This window comes from Dama dama, chromosome 24 (assembly GCF_033118175.1).
Source record: "Dama dama isolate Ldn47 chromosome 24, ASM3311817v1, whole genome shotgun sequence".
In the NCBI taxonomy this organism is placed as follows: Eukaryota; Metazoa; Chordata; class Mammalia; order Artiodactyla; family Cervidae; genus Dama; species Dama dama.
This window is the reverse complement of record NC_083704.1, coordinates 47,184,020-47,203,942: the sequence shown is the minus strand read 5'-3', so window position 1 is coordinate 47,203,942 and position 19,923 is coordinate 47,184,020. Positions and strand designations below refer to the sequence as shown.

General features: G+C 47.7%; 1 protein-coding gene across 3 annotated transcripts in view; it reads right to left on the bottom strand.

Moving 5' to 3' along the window:
• The window catches only part of FAM107A (family with sequence similarity 107 member A), a 93,026-nt gene that overhangs the window by 17,625 nt on the left and 55,478 nt on the right, over nucleotides 1–19,923 (bottom strand). For 2 of the 3 annotated variants that reach the window (XM_061128228.1, XM_061128231.1), the window contains exon 2: nucleotides 19,479–19,542. In XM_061128228.1, the coding sequence (XP_060984211.1) occupies nucleotides 19,479–19,542 (64 nt within the window). Of the gene's footprint in view, nucleotides 1–4,245; nucleotides 4,425–19,478; nucleotides 19,543–19,923 lie in introns of those variants that run through there. The other variant, XM_061128230.1, reaches the window with a different exon arrangement.

Below are 19,923 nucleotides of genomic sequence, written 5' to 3'. Positions count from 1 at the left end.
TTTGTCACTTTTACTGAACACGTTTTTGGAAGTTCTAGCCATGGCAATCAGAGAAGAAAAAGAACTAAAAGGAATCCAAATCGAAAAGTAGTAAAACTGTCACTGTTTGCAGATGACAGGACACTATAGGATACCAGAAAACTACCAGTGGTCATCAATGAATGTGGTAAAGTTGCAGGATACAAAATTAATACACAGAAACCCATTGCATCTGTACATTAACAACAAAAGATCAGAAAGAGAAACATTCCCACCCAAAGCAATCTGCAGACTGAATGCAATTCCTATTATATTATTAATAGCATTTTTCACAGAACTAGAACAAAAAGTTCTAAAATTTATATCGAAATACAAAATACCCCAAATACCCTAAGAAATCCTGAGAAAGAAAAATGGAGCAGGAGGAAATCAGACTCCCTGATCAGACTGGACTACAAAGCTACAATCAGTGTAGAACAGTACTGGTACCAAAGCAAATACACATCCACTGAACAGGCTAGAAAGGCCAGAAATAAATCCACACAGATATGGTGAACTAACACAACAAAGGAGGCAAGGATACGCAATGAAGTAAAGTCTCTTCAATAAATTGTGCTGGGAAGACTGGACAGCTGTGTGGAAAAGAGTGAAATTAGAACATTCTTTAACACCATAGACAAAAATGAAATTGATTAAAGACCTAAAGGCAAGACAACACCCTATAAAACTCTTAGAGGAAAACATAGGCAGGACACTGTTAGACATAAGTCACAGCAGGATCTTTTTCGGTCTGTCTTTGTAGCAATGATAATAAAAACAAATGGGACCTAATTAAACTTAAAACCTTTTGCATAGTAAAGCAAACCATAAAGAAGACAGAAAGACAACCCACAGAATGGGAAAAGATACCTGCAAAGGAATTGAAAAGGAACTGATCTCCAAAATATACAAATAGCACGTGCAGCTCAATATCAAAAAAACAAACAAGCCAATCAAAAAATGGGCAGAAGACCTAAATAGACATTTCTCCAAAGACATCCAGATGGCTAAGAGGCACATGAAGAGCTACTTAACATCACTGATTATTAGAGAAATACAAATCAAAACTATAATGAGACACCCACCTCACCCTCACTGGTCAGAATGGCCATCATGAAAAGTCTCAAATGATAAATGCTGGAGAGGGTTTGGAGAAGAAGGAATCCTCCTACATTGTTGGTGGGAATGTAAATTGGTGCAGCCACTATGGAAAACAGCATGCAAGTTCTGCAAAAAACTAAAAAGTTTTAAAAACGAAAAAGAGCAATCCCACTCCTGGGAAATGGAAGGAAACTGTAATTCAGAAAGATATATGCACCCAAATGTTCATAGCAGCACTATTTACAGTTGCCAAGACATGGAAGGAGCCTAAATATCCATTTAACAGAGGAGTGGATAAAGAAGATGTAATACATAAATACAAGGGAATATTACTCAACCATAAAAATGAAACAGTGCCATTTCCAGCAACATGGATGGACCTGGAGATTATCATACTAAGTGAAGTCAGTCAGATAGAGAAAGACAGATACCATATGATATTGTTTACATGCAGAATCTTTAAAAACATGATACAAATGAACTTCTTGACAGAAACAGATTCAGGCTTAGAAAACTTATGGTTGCCAGCGGGTAAAGGCGGGGAGTAGGGATAAATTGAAATAAGCGTCTACACCCTGCTACATTCATTAATAGATCATTAATAAGGACCTACCGTATAGCACAGTGAACTTTGTTCAATATTCTGTAATAACCTAACTGGGAAAAGAATTTTAAAAAATGCGCACACACACACACACGTGTGTGTGTATATAACTAAAATCACTTTGTTGCACACCTGAAACTAAATCAACGTAAGTATAGTTCAATATGACATAAAAAATAAAAAAGCTTCCTAAGTGATTCTAATAGTCAGACAACTTTGTAATATATAGAGTTAAAAAAAACCGAACAAGCTTTTTTTGCTCTGGCCTGAGTGGTTTCAGCTGACTGGTTGGACTGGCTCTTGGGGGCGGGTCTGATTACAGTCAGTGTGCTTGGCAGCTTTGCGACCTTGGATGGGTACTTAACTTCCTTCATCCTCCTCCTCTCTACAGTCAAGACGCTGTGAAGACTCAGACTGAAGTGGTGGGGGTGGGGCAGAGGCAGCCAACGACAGACTCTTTGCAACTCTAGCCCGCCAGGCTCCCCTGTCCGTGCGATTCTCCAGGCAAGAATGCTGGAGTGGGTTGCCATGCCCCCCTCCAGGGCATCTTCCTGGGCCAGGGATCAAACCCGCGTCTCTCGTGTCTAACCTGCATGGACAGGCAGGTTCTTTACCACTAGGCCAAGGGGGCCCGTGTTGAGCACCTGACAGCTGATGAAGGCTCCTTCGCCCGCATCTGGATCTCACAGTCGCCCCCAGGAGGCAGCCAGTGGTACTGTTTTATTCCCATTTTCTAAATGTGAAAACTGAATCTCAGAGAGGCCAAGCTTTTTGTCTGAAAATACACAAAATAAATGGCAAACTCAGAAGCTTTGGGCCCCTAAGTCAGTGCTCTTTCTACCACTGCAGTGTCTTCCAGGTGCAAGGCATCGCCTCAGTCAACCAAGCAGGTTCACCTCTCTGGACACTCGAGAAACCCCGGTAAAGGGGCAGTGGAGCCCTTTCATAGTGAGAAGCTGGTGCTGGTAACTGGGGAACTCTCTGCCCTCTTATTGGGGAGCCTGGGCAGGGCGCGCACTGCTCTGGGTTTGAGCCAGAATCCACCAGCCTGTCTGTCTGCCCACCGCTGGGCTGTTAGGAGAGTCCAGCTGGTGGCCGTGCCTCCTGGGGATGTTGTCCGAGTCTTCACTCTGCCCTCCCTCCCCCAGCCCTTGTTCCTCATTACTCTTCAAGCTGCCGCATTTACAACACAGCCAGTGATCTCCTTGGTTCAACATTTCATGGGATGGAGGCACAGAGGAGAAGGGAACCTTTGAAAATAACTACTGACCCAGGAGAAAGAGGCATTCAGTAAAAGTGACAAGCGTGGCCATCGAATTTCCAAACCTTCGTGCCTCTTTCCTCCCCGTGGGCAGAGTACCCATTTGTATTTCCCTGGCCTGCAGCCACAGCATGGCATATCTGGGGGCCTCCTCCACACTTCCAGCCCCCCGCCACTGATGCCTGGAAGCTCCCGCCAGAGCGGCTCGATCACTAGGACGCAGCCTCCCCCAACCAAACTGACTCGACAAACTTCCTCAACATCCTGCCTTGGGTCTCCCGTGACCGCCTCGTTTGTGAGGTGGGTACACAGTTTCAAATCAGTTCCATAGCGGAGTCCAGGGCTGGACGTGGGAGGTCCTTAGCGAGGGGGGGTGGAGAGTCCTGTGCCATTGATCAGGGCACAGTGTCGGCCCACCAGTGGCATGATGCCAGCCACCCCACTTGACCAGTGCCTCGGGGAGGGGGGATCCTGACAGGACTTACCACCAGTGAAGAGCCACTCAGGGTCCAAGCTGGCCAGAGACGCAGGCACGGGGGCTGCCCCACAGCTGGGAAACCACTGGGTTTAGTAGCAGTTCAAAAAAGTGGCACACCCGACCCCAGAGCCCCCTGATTTTTGGCCCAGTACCAGCCCTGTCTCACGCTGCAAAGCGCTAAAGCCAAATCCAGGCGGGCAACGCCCGGCCCTGCCCTCACCCTTTGCCATGAGCTATGCTCAGCATCGCGGCTGTACCTCAGGAGATCCTTGCAACAGACTGAGGAGGTGGTGCTCGAGACCCCTTTGTGCCAGTGAAGACACCGAGGCTGAGGGGTCTTTCCCAGATCACACGCCCAGCAAGTGAAGCCTCCCGAGCCTGAGCTGAGCTGTCTGCCCAGGCCGTCTCGGCTGGCCTCTGACCTGTCGGTTCCCAAGAGAACTACAGCTGCTGCGCTGTGTGGAAGTGACTTGGTGGGTGAGGTCACACACGCATGAACTCAGGTGCATCTGAGCATTCGGAAGACAGAGATCAGCCAGAGCGGGGCGCGGGGGAGGCTGCCTCCGGGTGCTCCCTGCACGGCCTCTGCGATCCCTTTCCCAAACCCAGGTGCCCGGACGCACCCCGAGCCATTCCGCAGAGTGCGGTACCTGGGCTCGAAGAGCTCTGCCCCCCTGCCCGCCTCCCCGGCGCTCGGACGCTGCCCTCCTTCCCCCGCCACACCCCTTCTTGGCACCGCACCCCAGCTCAGCCACAGGGGAGACAGAAGAGAGACAGTCTTACTCCTCAGCTGAGCCCGTGTCCGTGGGAAGAGAACTTCCGAGCGCAGTGCTGCTGGTCCTCGCTCCACCAGAGTCCCGGGTGAGCCAGGAGGGGCCGCCTCCCCAGGGCGGTTCATCAAGCCCTGGGGATGCAGAGAGCCAGCGAGTGGGGCGGCTCTGCGTTCCTGTTTATTCTGGGATCATTAGAAAGGAACTGTTACTATAGTAACGGGTATTACACTTGGTGCTCGGCCACTTCCTCCATGCGGAACACGGTGTCCGAGCCACACTGCCGGGGAGGGAGGCACGAGTAAGTATCGATTTGGTCAGATGCTTGAGGAGCAAGGACACGCCAAGCTTTGTTCTGAGCGGTGTGGTTCAGGCACAGGCATTTCCCTTGTTTCTGATGGGAGGGTCAGCAAGAATGCTTTCTGGTACCTCCCTGACCTGGTGTGTGTGGGGGGACAGGCTTCCTGCTGCCGGGTGCGACTCCCCAGGGGAAAGCAGCTCTTGGTGCAAAAGGAGGGGAAACTAGGCTGGGTCAGTTCCAGTCACCCACTTACAGGTCAACAGCCCCATCCTTGGTGTTTCCTCAGTACCCCGAACCTCAGCGAGGAGCCACAGGATGGTGCCCAGGGGAGGAGGGTGAGTGGACGCTGACCGGCTCTGGGCCAGACCAGCCCTTGTGTTCGTCCCTGCCCAGCCCCGGCATGAGCCCTTGGGCAGCCGGTCGGCAACCCTGAGCCTTGGTTTCTGTGGCTGTCAAATGTGGAAAACAACGGTGGTTGAGAGAAACACAGATGAGTGGACACGAGGGGAAGCAGGCGGTCAGTGCTCGGCAAGGAGGACTTTTCCTGCGGGGAGAGCTGGACTCGGTGTGAACAGAGTGCAGGGCCCCGTGTGCCGCGCTGAGCCTCATGGAGTCAGAGCTCCGTAGCTCTCGTCTCAAGGAGTCAGTGTGTGAGTGTGAAAATAAAGAGCATGTGTAGATACCGAAGGCCAGTGTGTGTTTACAGAAAACAGCGGCATTCTCCTAGTTTCACAATCAGGGATCACTTGAAACGTGGACGTGTTTTCTAGCCTGTGTTGTCATTCCTTAATCCCCTAGAGAGAAGCTGACCTCCACTTAAACTTGGCCCTGTTCCCACCTCTACTTTCTCATGAAGAGTCTGGGTGGGCTGGGAAGTGATTAGACCCAGCACATACATCCAGCGTTAAAAATGCAATTTTGCTGCAGCAAAATATTAGCAAACTGAATCCAACCACTCATAAAAGGATCATACACCATGATCAAGTTGGATCCATTCCAGGTTCACAAGGATGGGTCAACATATGCAAACTGGTCAGTGTGGTACCCCATGTCAACAAAGGACAGAAACCATATGATCACTTCAGCAGATGCAGAAAACTACTATTTGATGAAACTCAACACCCATTCATGATGAAAATTCTCACCCAAGTGGGTACAGAGAGAATATAACATATCTCAATGATAAAAGCCATTGATGACAAACCCACAGCCAGTATAACACTCAACAGTGAAAAGCTGAAAGCCCTCTCACTAAAATCTGGAATAAGACAAAGATGCCCACTCTCACCACTTCTATTCAACATGGTATTGGAAATCCTAGCCATGACAATCAGGCAAGAAAAATAAATACAAGGCATCCAAATCAGAAGGGAAGAGGTAAAATCATCATATGCAGGTGACATGATATAGATAACCCTACAGATTCCACACAAAAAGTATCGGAACTGATAAACTGAGTCCATCACAGTAGCAGGACACAAGGCTGACATACAGAAATCCGTTGGATTTCTTGCCATTTGCAGCAACGTGATGGACTCAGACATTGTCACACTGAGTGAAGTGAGTCAGCCAGAGAAGGAGAAATAGCGTATGACATCCCCAAGGTGTAGAATCCAAAAAGAAATGATATGAATGAACTTACAGACAGAAACAGACTTAAGATAACGAACTTTTGGTTGCTGGAGAGAAGGGCGGGGAGGATGGAGGGAAGGGATAGTTAGGGAGTTTGGGACGGACATGTACACAGTGCTGTGTTTAAAATGGATAATCAACTAGGACCTGCTCAGTGTTATGTGGCTGCCTGGATGGGAGGGGAGTTTGGAGGAGAACTGTCCACAAAGACAGACTCACACCATCCACAAAGACAGACTCAAAATAGCTTAAATACTGAAACACAGAACATGGCACACCATAAATTACCCAAAAAAACTCACAGAAAAGAACATCGGCAAAACGTTCTCTGACATTAATTGTGGCAAGGTCTTCTTAGTCTCCCAATGCCAAATAAATAAAAGCAGAACCCAGATGGCAGAAGGTAGGCTGTGGAGCTCACCATCTCCACAAATACGTCAGAGATACAAGGGGAGTGATTGGCAGAGAACACGACTGAATGCTGGCAGAAGACCTCCGAAAGGGAAAGAAAACCTTAACCCACACAGAAGCAGCGTAAAGAGTGGTACCTTCACAAATGGAACCCCACAAAGCAATAGAGAGAGAGCAAACCGCTGTTACAAACACACGATGTGTAGTCCTGCCCCCAGGCCAAGGTGCGGGTCCCTGTCCCAAGGCCGCAGAAGGGGAGCCCAGAACCAAGGTCACCTCCGAAGCTGTCTGAGCCCCTTTGTAACCATTGCCAAAAGCCCCTGATCATCCCTCACAAGCTTCCTGACTTCAAATTGGCAAACAGGCCCACTCCAGTAAACACACTATTAGCCCCTTAACCAATTACCTAGTGCCAGCCTTCCAGCAAGAATTTTCTTTGTCTTGAGCCTACAAACTCACAAAATTGGCTGTTAGCTCAGGAAAACCGTCAACTCTGCCTGGTCTGTCAGGAGGTCAGCCCACTGCGCTTGCCATGTCCACATTATCTCTGCTCTTTCTTCTTAATAAATTCTCTCCCCTCTGCAGTACTCTGTGTCTGGAAATTCTTTTCCAACCTGTGCTCAGACTGCCCCAGCAATGGATGCCTCATGGAAAAAAGGATGTTGAGAGTCAGATGCCACGAAAGAATACATACTCAGTGGTTCTATTTATATACATTTCAGCACAGAGAACACATGTTGATAGAATAGTGGATACTGATTGCATAGTGTTCATCAGACAGGTGACTGTGCAGGTGAATTCCATTTTTAAAAATACATCAGGCTGACCATGTAAGATTTGTGCCCTTAACTGTAGGGGTGTTACACTTAAGCAAAAATTTTAATATTTTGGTTTTCACTAATGTCTAGACAAACCGGAAGTTCTCTTCAGTCAGGAATAACATCAACAATGCAGTGAATTCAATTATAAATACACTGTACCTTTTTATCTGATGAGAATCCTATGAATATTTATGAAGACTCATTTATTTCTAGGACACAAATGATTTCCAACTTCTGTCCTCCGTAACTTCCATAGACTAAATTCTGATCATTTTTAAAAAAAGACACGTGCACTCCCGTGTTTGCCGCAGCGCTATTTACAATTCCCGTGACGTGGAAGAGACCCTAAACGTCCATCGTCAGAGGCTAGCAATGAAAGATCGGAAAGAGAAATTGAGATGATAAGACTGTTTACCATGGCAACGAAAAGAAAATACAGGTCCATTAACAGAGGAATGGATAAAGAAGCTGTGGCACATACATAAATGGAGCAGTGCTCAGCCGTAAAAAAGAAAGGAATGCCATCTGCAACACGGATGGCCCCAGAGATTGTCACACTGAGTGAGGCTAGTCAGACACAGAAAGGCAAGCATGTGATATCACTTATATGGGCGGGGGGGGGGGGGGGGGGGTTGTGGAACCAAAAAAAAATTGGGTGCAAACGACCTTACTTACAAAACAGAAGTCAAGTCACAAATGTATAAAACAAATTTAGAGGATGAGGGAGGGATAAATGGAAAGACTAGGATGGAAATATACACACTCGTATATATAAAACAGATAACTAATGAAGCCTTCTGTAAAGCACAGGGGACTCTAGTCAGTACTTTGTAATGGCCTGTATGGGAAAAGAATCTGAAAAAAAAGGTGGATATATGTTTATGTGCAACTGATTCACTTCGCTATACACCTGAAATTAACACAACATTGTAAATCAACTATACTCCAATAATTAAAAAAAATACTGTCATCTGCAGCAACATGGATGGTCCTAGAGATTATCATACATAATGGAAGTAAGTCAGAGAAAAGCAAGTATTGTATCACTTAAATGTGGAATCTAAAAAAATAACACAAATGGACTTACCGACTCACAGACACGGAGAAGAAAATTACGGTTACCAAAGGAGGTGGTGGGGAGGGACAGATTCGGAGTGCGGGATTAACAGATACACACTCCTATATATAAAATGAATATACAGTGAGCAAAGTTTCACTATATAATACAGGAACTATATTCAATATCTTGTAATAATAGTGGAAAACGATCTGCAAAAGAATAGATTTATATGTATGTGTATGTATATGCAGTATACATGTATATATGTATATATATATATATATATATAACTGAGTCACTACTGGACGCCTGAAACTAGCATGATATTATTTGTTTTTTAATTGGAGTATCATTGCTTTACAATATTGGGGTAGTTTCTGCTGTACAACAAAGCTAACACAATATTATAAATCAACTTAAAAAAAAACGCACTTTGATCCTCTCCGGACGGTGTCACTCAGGTAACCAACACTTATTGAGCACCTACTGTGTTCCTTCCACTGCCCAGTGCTGGAGCTACAGTGTAAATGAGACCATATCCTTGTGCTTGGGTAACTTGCTTTCAAGGTGGGGTTCAGGCAAAAAAAAACGAGACAAACAAGAAAATGTCGAGCTGCGGTGAACATTCTGACGAACGCAAGACTAGGCAAGACGGAGGGGAAGGCTCGGGACCTCAGGAACGGTGGAGAGTGGGGAGGTGCCAGTTTCGGGAGGCTGGAGTGGTGGGGAGGAAAGCATCCCAAAGTGAGGACAGCTAGTGCAGAGGCCCCAGGGTAGGATGCAAGGAGGCCACTGGGGTGAGTGAGATGGAAGGAAGTGGGGGCAGTCAGGCCTGCGTGTCCTAGGAGCTTTCGCCAAACCTGCCATTCCGAGCCACTTCAACTTACAGGGTCCCAAATTCGCCCGTGTTAAACAATTTTCTGGAAACAAGATGCATTCCTTTTATTTCTTCTTCCTAAATTGTTTCTTAACGTCCTCTTGAGTGGTGCCCCTCCCAGCTCCCCATCCTGCAGTGGCTTAACTTGGTGGAATCTGATGGGGGAGGACTATAACCAGGTTCTTGTCCCACCGCTCTTGACTGTCACTGGTCCGCTGTGCAGACAACCAGTACTGGGGGCATTTCCAGGGCCCACCGTGTCTTGTCCGAAGCAATCCCAGTGCCCTCTGACAAGTGAAGAGTAACACGGATGCTGGGGCAGGAGGACTGCTGAGAGTGTCTGCTCACCGCCCGGAGCAGAGACACCCCCAGCCCATCTCACCCCAGAGGAGCCGACTCCGGCTGTCCACCCCCACTCTGTTCCCTTCATCAGAGGGTTCTGATGGCAGCACCAGAGCAATCGAGAGCCAAGGACAGGCGGGCAGGAAACGCCCAGCTTGGGTGCCCTTTTCCCCAGGCAGCTGGGACCCACTGTACTTCTTCCACTGAAGCTCTTCTTCTAGTGCAGCCTGGGTACAGACCCCTCAGGCTCACTCACCAGACTGTCAGCGGGGGGCAGGGCCTCACCTTAGGCTTCTTAGTAGCCCTGAGCCCTACTGCTGACTTGCAGACACCAAAGACGTGCATATCCCTGGACTTAGGACAGCACCGTCTTGCTGTGTGTGTGCATACGTGAGCATGTAAACTATGTGTGACGTCAACAGCCACCATTTCCCAAGCCATATGTCATCAGTAAGAAATTATGCTACATCTTATAATGAGATGCCATCAATACCATATCTACTGATTAACCTAAAGAAAGATGTCTACTGCATATTTGGTGAAAAATCAAAGGTCAACATCATACATAGTCTGATTCCTCTGTCTTTTTTCCCCTACAAGATAGTATATACACGGAGAACCAATCTGCAGGCATATACCCTGAACTGTTAACAGAGGTCAGTTCTAGACCATCGTGTCTCAGATGTCATCACTCGCCTTCCCTGGGCAGGAGGGTTACAGTCAAACTACCGTGCCATCTTTCTGGATTTCTGTGTTAGAACCTTAAGAGGGAGGGGCCTAGGAATTTGGAATTTTAGCAAGTTCCCTCGGGGGTCTGTTTATATTCAAGAGCCTGAGAACCACTATTCTGCAGCATAAAATTATGGGCCTTTCTCTTTTGTCCCAGTATTTCTGTAATGTTTATGCCTTCCTAAAAAAAAAAGCATATATTGCCTTTGTTATCAGAAAAAAAACAAGATGAAAAATATGGGAAAAGAGCAACCTCTTCCAACCGTAGTTAAAATTCACATCTGGTTCAGTCATGTACATTTTACATACAGAAAAATAGAGGCCTTTTGGAGAAACGAGCCTGTTAAGAGTGTACTCCAGGCAGATTCAAGCCCAGAGGCTGCCTCCTGCTTCCGTCTGTGCGGCTTTCCCATCCCCCCATGCAGCAGGACTCCGAAATACACGCGCCTGAGGATTGGAGTTTTTGCTCAGTCGCGTGGAGGACCGGAGGGGGCTTCCAGAGGCTGAGCACACCTCTCCCACACTCCCCTTCCTGTCCCTGTGAAACTCTTTTCTTGGGAAATAGATGAGCTAAAAAGAAGGTGGGTAGTGAAGACCTATCTGAGCTTACCAGGGAAGCGTGAGGAACAGTTCATGGGGTCACAAAGAGTTGAATACGACTGAGGAACACTTTCACTAGTCCAGGCCAGGAGAGGTAGTCGTGAGTGGGAGCTGAGGCATTTTCCTACATCTGTAGTGGGCTGGGGCTGCAGCTTGCACTAAAAACTCCAAAAACCCCTTTTCCTTTGATTTTTTGACCCCCACCCCCACCTCCCCAAGCAGACAGACGCCTGGAACAGCTTATCTGGGCCCAGAAACACCAGACAAGAAGTTTCCATGGCAACTGCAAACTTCCTCAGCTCTGTATTCAGTCTAAATCTCCAAGGCCCCCTTTCAAGGCCTCAGTGAGGTGGCTGAGAAGCCACCCACATAACAGCGTTAGGATCCAACCTCACCCCCACCCACCCCCACCACCCTGACCCCCAACCTGCTCTGCTGAAAAGACATGGCAGGAGAAGCTGTACTGGCAGAAAAACTTGTCATGGGATCCCTGGAGAGATTATAAAAGGAATGAGAGTTGCCTTTACAACAAATTTGAACCAGGAAGAATTTACCCTGTGGAGGGATTGAAGCATGAAAACAGGAAAGCGGGAGGGAGTGGGGAAGAACCAAGGGTCTTGTTTCAGAAAGCTGGCTCTCAACCCAGTCGCAGTTAGGCGTGCTTAATCTGGTCTCTGAGCTGCAGAAGGACCCGGAGGGACCCCAGACCTCCAGCATATTTTAACTCACTTGCAGCCAGACAAAATATGGGCAATAAACTCAGATACCAGAAAGGGGATGTGAGTGTGTGTGTCTGTGTGTCGAGGGAAACCAGGACAGACCATGGCTTATCAAGCCAAGCAAACTTCCATGGTGCCTGGCAGTGGGGTTGCCAAATGTATTATACCCAACAAAAATGCAGCACCCCAACATGTGTAAACCAATGAAGTGAGAACACACCCTTAGACCATGCACAAAAATGAACTCGAAATGGCTTAAAGACTTAAACCTAAGACATGATACCATAAAACTCCTTGGAGAGAGCATAGGCAAAAACATTCTCTGACAGAAGTAGTACCAATGTTTTCTTAGGTCAGTTTCCCAAAGCAATAGAAATTAAGAAGAAAAAAAATAAAAAAGACCTAATTAAAAGCTTTTCAGAAGCAAAGGAAACCATTAAAAAAAAAAAAAAAAAAAAAAAAAAACAGCCTACAGAATGGGAGAAAATATTTGCAAATGATGTAACCGACAAGGGCTTAATCTCCAAAATATGCAAACAGCTCATACAACTCAACAACAATAAACCACCCAACTGAAAAATGGGCAGAAGATCAAAAACAGGGTCTCCAATTCCCAGGCCTCGGACTGCTACTGGCACCTGTAGGAACTGGGTTGCACATTAGGAGGTGAGCAGCAGGCTGATCAAGTGAAGCTTCATCTGCCCCTCCCTATAGCTCACATTACTGCCTGAACAATTCCTCCCCTACCCATGGAAAAACTGTCCTCCACAAAACCGGTCCCTCATGCCAAAAAGGTTGGGGACTGCTAAGCTAAGACATTTCTCCAAAGAAGACATACAGATGACCAGTAGGCACATGAAAGATGCTCAGCATCCCTAGTTATTAGAGACACGCAAATCCAAACTACCATGAGGTATCACCTCACACTGATCATAACGGCTGTCATTAAAAAGTCTATAAATAACAAATGCTGGAGAGGATGTAGAGAAAAGAGAATCCTACACTGAGTGGGAATATAAGTTGATGTAGCCACTATGGAAAACAGTAGGGAGAGTCCTCAGAAAACTAAAAATAGAATTAACATGTGATCCAGCAATCCCACTCCTGGGCATATATCCAGACAAAGCTATAATTCAAAAAGATAAACACACCCCTGTGTTCATAGCAGCAGTCTTCACAATAGCCAAGACATGGAAACAACTGAAATGCCCATCAACAGATTAATGGATAAAGAAGATGTGGTACATATATGCGATGGAATACTACTCAGCCATAAAAAAGAATGAAATGATGCTATTTGTAGCAACGCAGCTGCAACTAGAGATTATCATACTAAGTGAAGTAAGTCAGAAGGAGAAAGACAAATACCACATGATATCACTTGTATGTGGAATCTAAAATAGGACACAAATGAACCTATTTACAAAACAGAAACAGACTCACATAGAGATCGGACCTATAGTTGCCAAGGGGGAGGGCTGGAGGGCGAATGATCATCTGGGAATTTGGGGTCATCAGATGCAACCTGTTACATATAGACTGGATGAACAATGAGGTCCTACTGTATAGCACAGGGAACTGTATCCAATCTCCTGGGATAAACCATAATGGAAAATAACTGTTTAAAAAAAAAACACACAGCGGGTCCAGTTAAATTTGAATTTCAGATTAGCAAACCCATACAATATTTGGGACATACTTGCGCTAAAGTATTATTCATTGTGTATCTGAGATTCAAATGTAATCATTTTAATGTAACTATTTTATCTGGCAGCCTTGCTTGGCAGGCAGCAGTGAAAACGATGACCATCACCTGGGTGCAGAGCAGCACAGCTGACGTCCACAGGCATCTGGGGAGGTGTCCCTCCGTCCATGACGCGGAGACGCTGCCCTCCCTCGCACGAACCTGGGCTGAGCTCCAGGTGGGAGAAGAGCCTCAGGTGGACCCTTACTCCAGCACCCTAGCTCACCAGGCGTGGCCAAGCAGAAGTTGTTCCCCAGAGGTGGCCCTTTCCGGCTCAGTGGTTAAGAACATGGGCTCTGGTGTTGACCCAGATACCAATCCTGGCTCCACCGTTGGGCAGCTCGGTGACCTTCAACCTCCTGCTTCCTCATCTCCAAACTGGGGCAGACATTCTTTGGGGGAATGAGGGGGACATGGGACAGGAACCACGGTGCCTGCCATAGCGTCAGGCTTCCAGAGTGGTAGCTGTTACCTCACCAGCCCATTTAGAAACAGGAAGATAGATATTTATGCCAGGGAAGAAAGATGGGATTGAAAACTAGGGTCTGTACAAGCTCAACAACGTGAAGCACCCACCACACACAAATCTCACACAGCAAAGACCAGGAGACGGCCCCTCGACTACCAGTGGCTGCTTTACGGTCAGTGGGACTGTGGGTGAGCCTTCCCCCTCTTCATTCTTCATTTTCCAGAATATCTGTGATGAGCCTCTATTACTCTAATACTGAGAAATTATTTTCAAGTAATTTGGAATGAGGCATTTTTCTGTAAGTATTATATTACTTGAGGCTGGTGTAAATGAAAACGGTGGCCATCTTGGGTTTGATCCTATCATACCGGTCCTGGGGTGGGGGGGGGCTTCTAACAGGAGGGGCTGTTGTTTCACTCAATGGCCCACTTGGCTCCTCACGCCCAACTCTTCCGTCTTGCTCTTCCTTGTGGGAGACAGCCAGAGCAGTGGCCCCGGAGGCACACGGCCCTGGGTTTGAATCTCAGCTCCCACCCTTGACTGGCTGTGTGACCCTAGACAAGTCATGTTACCTTCCAAGCCTCAGTTTCCTCATGTTTAAAATAGAGCTTAATACCACTTACCTCCCTGAGAGGAGGGACTTCTCTGCGTAGCAGCACACGCCTGTGCCTTTCCCAGGGCCTAGTGTATACCAGTGGTCAGTACACACTGGCTGAATAAGTGAAGTTGATGACGGCAGAGCTACAGCATTTGGCAGGGAGTGGCAGTAGCTAGTGACCAGCAATCACTTAGGGCTTCCCAGGTGGCGCTAGTGGTAAACAATCTGACTGCCAGCGTAAGAGACGCAAGAGATGGGGGTTCAGTCCTCTGGGTCAGGAAGATCCCCTGGAAGAGGAAATGGCAACCCACTCCAGGACTCTTGCCTGAGAAGTCCCATGGACAGAGAAGCCTGGCGGGCTATGGTCTGGGGGGTCGCTCAGACATGCCTGAGCAGACACACGCACGGCAGTCATTCACCATGACGACTGTTCTGAGATGTGCAGACTTGGCATAGATGCACCAAAGTTTGAATGTGTTGAAAAGTTCCCCTAGCAGGGCCATGGGCATGCTGCTTAAGCCCCTAGAGCCTCAGTCTTCTCATCTATTAAATGGGGTAACAGTTAGCTGTGAAGACGGAGTCAGTGGCACAGTGCCTAACAGCACAAGTGCACCCTCTGTGAGGCCCCCGGAACCAGCCTCTGCTCCCTTCCTGACTTGCACCTGTGAGTTGCTGGGCAGTGTGTGGCCCCCAGAGCGACTCTGGCATGTCTGCCCATGTCTGCCACTCTGGATGTATGGCCAGGAGAAAAATGTTCCTGTTTGAGTGAGGCTCACACCTGTGGTTCCACGTTAGAGAACACAGGATCTTCATATTACAGTTACCCTCTCCTCACCTTAGTGAGCAGGCAGGAACTGGATAGAGGCCCTTAAGAATAGATGTCTTGCAGGGAAATCCCTGGAGCTGAGGTTTGCAATCAGCATCTTCCAATTTCAGAGATAGCTTTCTGCCTGCTCTGGTTGAGCCAGACGTAAGATACCCACCCTTGCGCCACCCACTCCCCCCCCCCCCCCTCCCGGAAGGCGCCGCAGACCTTGGCCAGACCGTGCTTCTGAACTCAGAGAACCGTTGTTTCAAAGTTCCCAAGCAGTAACTCCGCGGCGAGATCTCCCCGGAGCGGGCCGATCGAAGTAAGAAACGCTCAGTCCGGGAGCAGACTCCGTGAGGGCAGGCGGCCAGCACCGCTGCTGCGGACGCGCACCCACCGTCCACCATTCTGCTTGCCGCGCTTTCAGCTGCAGGGCTGGGCGCCCAGGACTACCGGGTGGGGTGGGCTCCTTGCCCAAGACAGAGGGTAGCTGTCTCTCAAGTCCCTTCACATTTTCTTCTCGCCTGGCTGGCACGGAGCCGGCAGGGGACCGATTTTCACCTCCTCTGAACGCCTGTCTCCAAGCACTGAGTTAGGAATGAAACACCCTAGACTTCACTGCCAGAGTTCTTTTTCTTCTTTCCACATCCTTGTATTTTCCAAATTATTTTCACACTGACCCTATATTACATTTGTTTTATTTTCCTAAAGTAAAAAAAAAAAAAAAAAAAAAACCCAAAAACAAACTATCCTGAGTAGAAAAGCAGTATGTGTTTACTGCAAATGAGCAAAAAGACAAATAGAAAAAAACACTTATCCAAACTTGAATCCTCAAAAACAATCATGTGTTTCTTTCCAAGTCGTTTTCTCCTTTAAATGTGTACATCTAGAAAACCGGTTCCTCACCTTCCTGGAACTACGTCCTCGCCCCTCGCTGACCCCCCCACCCCCGACTTTCCCTTCACACAAGAGTGGAAGCCCTTCATCAGCTGGCTGTGCTTCTTTGGTCTACCAGTCCTACCCATATCCGTTCTCCCATGCCTACCAATGCCTTCCTGCACTTGGGCGAGTGCAGAAACTTTTGCAGTTGTCTAACAGTGAGTGTGTATATGTGTGTGTGTGCGTGCACACCACACGATCATATAAAAGAATAAAGCAATATATCTAAGAGTAGATCCCTAAAAGAATGAATGTAGGGAGGAAAGAAGGAATGAAAGAAAAACAACAACAAGTAAAAAGAATGAAAGACGGGAGGCCAGAAGGAAAGCACAGCAGTGAAGGAGCAAGGCGCCCTGCTGGCCAGAGGCTGGGCGCAGTGCGCCCGCGGTGCCCTGCTCGCGCTCCCCCGGAGGCGGCGGGCCGGGGAGACTCGCCGCCACTTACCGGACCGGAGCAGCACCGCCCGGTAGAGCCCGGTGGCCTCCGTGGGCCCCCGCCCCCGCTCTCCCAGCCTCTGTGCCATGCACCCGCGCGCTGGATTGCGGAGCTGGGGCCGCAGGCTGCGAGCGCACCGCGGGGCGCAGTCCTCTGTCGGAGCACCTTCACAGCCGTGACTCGCCGGAGATCCAAACTCCGCCGCAGATCAGGTTACGCAGGGCAGGAGTGCCAGGCCCTGAGACGCCCGCGGGGGAGGGACAGGAGGCGGGGGGCCAGGCCGGTATCTCTGCCCAGGCTGGGCACGGGTAAGCCTCTGGCGTGAGGACTCCTGGCTTCACCGTTCCAGGGCCAAGGCGAGAACCCCGTGTCCTGATTTCCAGTCTGGTCTCCTACCTCCTCTTCTCTGCTCCCCTGGCCACTGGCCTTGTTGAATGCTGCAGGCAGGTGTGGGGTTCTGGAGTGCCATCTCTGGGATCAGGTCCAGCGCCACTAATTAATAGCTCTGTGACCCCACGGTTCAGTTATCTAACCTCACAGAGCCTCAGTTTTCTCATCTGTAAAATGGGGATATCCATAGAACTCATCTCTCAGGGTTGTGAGGGTAACCAACACATTTTCTCTCTCTTAGAACAGTGGCTAGCATAGAACAAATGCAATATATTGTTTTTATTTTATTTTGTTTTTGTTTTTTTTCAGTGTTCCAAGGCATCCTGGGGTGGATGACATTGAGAAGCGGGGGCTACACTGGGGGAAGTAAGTTGTGGTGGGAGGCCCCTGGGATTCTACAAGATTTCCTTCTCTGGCTTTGTGGAATCCCTTTAACATCCAAAAATGGGAGGACCAGTTCAATTGCTCAGTTGTGTCTGACTCTTTGCGACCCCATGGACTGCAGCACGCCAGGCTTCCCCGTCCATCACCAACTCCTGGAGCTTACTCAAACTCATGTCCATTGAGTCGGTGATGCCATCTAACCATCTCATCCTCTGTTGTCCCGTTCTCCCACCTCCAGTCATTTCCAGCATCAGGGTCTTTTCAAATGGGTCAGTTCTTCTCATCAGGTGGCCAAAGTACTGGAGTTTCAGCTTCAGCATCAGTCCTTCCAATGAATATTCAGGACTGATTTCCTTTAGGATGGACTGGTTGGATCTTGCAGTCCAAAGGACTCTTAAGTCTTCAACACCACAGTTCAAAAGCATCAGTTCTTTGGCACTCAGCTTTCTTTATACATGACTACTGGAAAAACCAAACCTTTGACTAGACAGACCTTTGTTGGTAAAGTAATGTCTCTACTTTTTAATAAGCTGTCTAGGTTGGTCATAACTTTTCTTCCAAGGAGCAAGCGTCTTTTAATTTCACAGCTGCAGTCACCATCTACAGTGATTTTGGAGCCCCCCCAAAAATAAAATCTGTCACTGTTTTCATTGTTTCCCCAAGAGTCTAAAGGTAGATGGGCAAGGTCAACCAGGCAAGTTTGGAAGATGTAAGAAAACAAGCATTTGATTCTCTACCCTGTGACTGCTGCTGGGCTATATTTCTTCTAAAACAAAAACTAATCTTCATGTGCTCTATGTCCTGTTCTGTTTCATCTTCACAATCCTATGAATTAGGGTCTATTAGCCTTCCTTCCAATTTTACAGATGAGGAAACAGGCTCAGAGAAGTTAAGCAATTTATCTGAGGTCACACAGTGTGGAGCTGGCATACAAACTCAGAAATGGACCACTCTCCTGCCTCTTTGTTATTTCATATACTCTTCATGCAAACACCGGGAGGTATGTACGGTAACATGAATGTAGGAATCCCATTCAAGATACCACCTGAGAGATGATGCACTTGAAACTCAGGAGGTGAGGTGGCTTGCTCATGTTCAGAGCTAGTTGGAGGAGCCAGCACCCAATTCAGTTCTCTACCCACAAAATGAATGCCCCTGAAATCTATAGAATCCCAGCACCCACCCTCCACCTGGCCCGAGAGCTTTCCAAGCCCCTGAACAGCCTCTCTTTATGGCTGCGTCTTGTGCCGGCTGCTGCGACCGTGGCCACACAGTCCCCTCCACCTCTGCCTCGGTCTTCTCTCCAGCCTTGGTGCCCCATAGGCCAACAGCCGAGTTGCCTCTCACTGTCCCTTGACCACGGCCCAGGCCCAGCTTCCGCTGTGACTCAGGGGTCCCTGTCGCCACACAGGACCCTAAGGACCCAAGTGACACATTGGCCAGACTGGTCTTGTTTCTTGTCAACAACCAGCCACCATGAAACCCAGGCACGGTGCCAGGCACTGGGCATTCACTCTCTCGTATCCGTTCTTCAGAGGAAACTGTATCTCATGTGACCCACTTATTAAGTATGGTTATACCCATTTCAGAGATGAGGAAGATAAGGTTCAAGTGCCTGCCCAAGATCACTTTTCTTCTAATTATACTGTAAAATATGTTGAAATGACACATAAAGGGAGTAAAGAATGAAGTAAATGTGATTCATGAACTTTCCAACCAGACATGATCAATATCATTATATTGGTGACGCTCCTTCCAGACTTATAAAAAATGCATATACAAAACTTACCTCTTTCTAACATTTCAGGTAGAAGGCATTTGAACCCAGATGGTGCCAAAGCTTTTACTGCAGGAGAAAAACCAAGCCAGGTGTCGAATAAGGTGCAGGTTCAGGAAAATTATGACTAAGGAATGTGCTTTTATAGAGCATTCCAGAGAGATTAACATTGATTGCATCCCCAAGGAAGTCTAGGGGACTCTGACTTACCTGAGCCATTTAGTCTCTGCTTCTCATTTTCATTATGAAATACAGCCTGGGGAGAGTATTCTTTCTGTGAACAGAGAGAAAGGAAAGGGCAGTGAGGACTCTCTGCTCCCTGGCAGGGGGAGGAGTGAAGAGAGATTCACAGAGCCCCTGAGTCTTTTGACCACAGATGGGACTGGCCAGGATCAAAGTCCTCTGCAGAGAAACAAAGTACTCTAATCCTTGGCGTGTGTATGTATGTGTGTGTGTGTATGTGTGTGTGTGTGTTTTGGCATCATTTATAAGACTCACTTTTTTAAATGAGACTCACTTAAAAAAAAAAAGTGACTATTTTTAGAACAGATTTAGATTGAGAGAAAAATTAATAGAATTCCTTGTACCCTGCATGTAGATTCTCTATTGTTTCTCTTAACATCCTACATGTATGTAGATATACATGTACATAGTA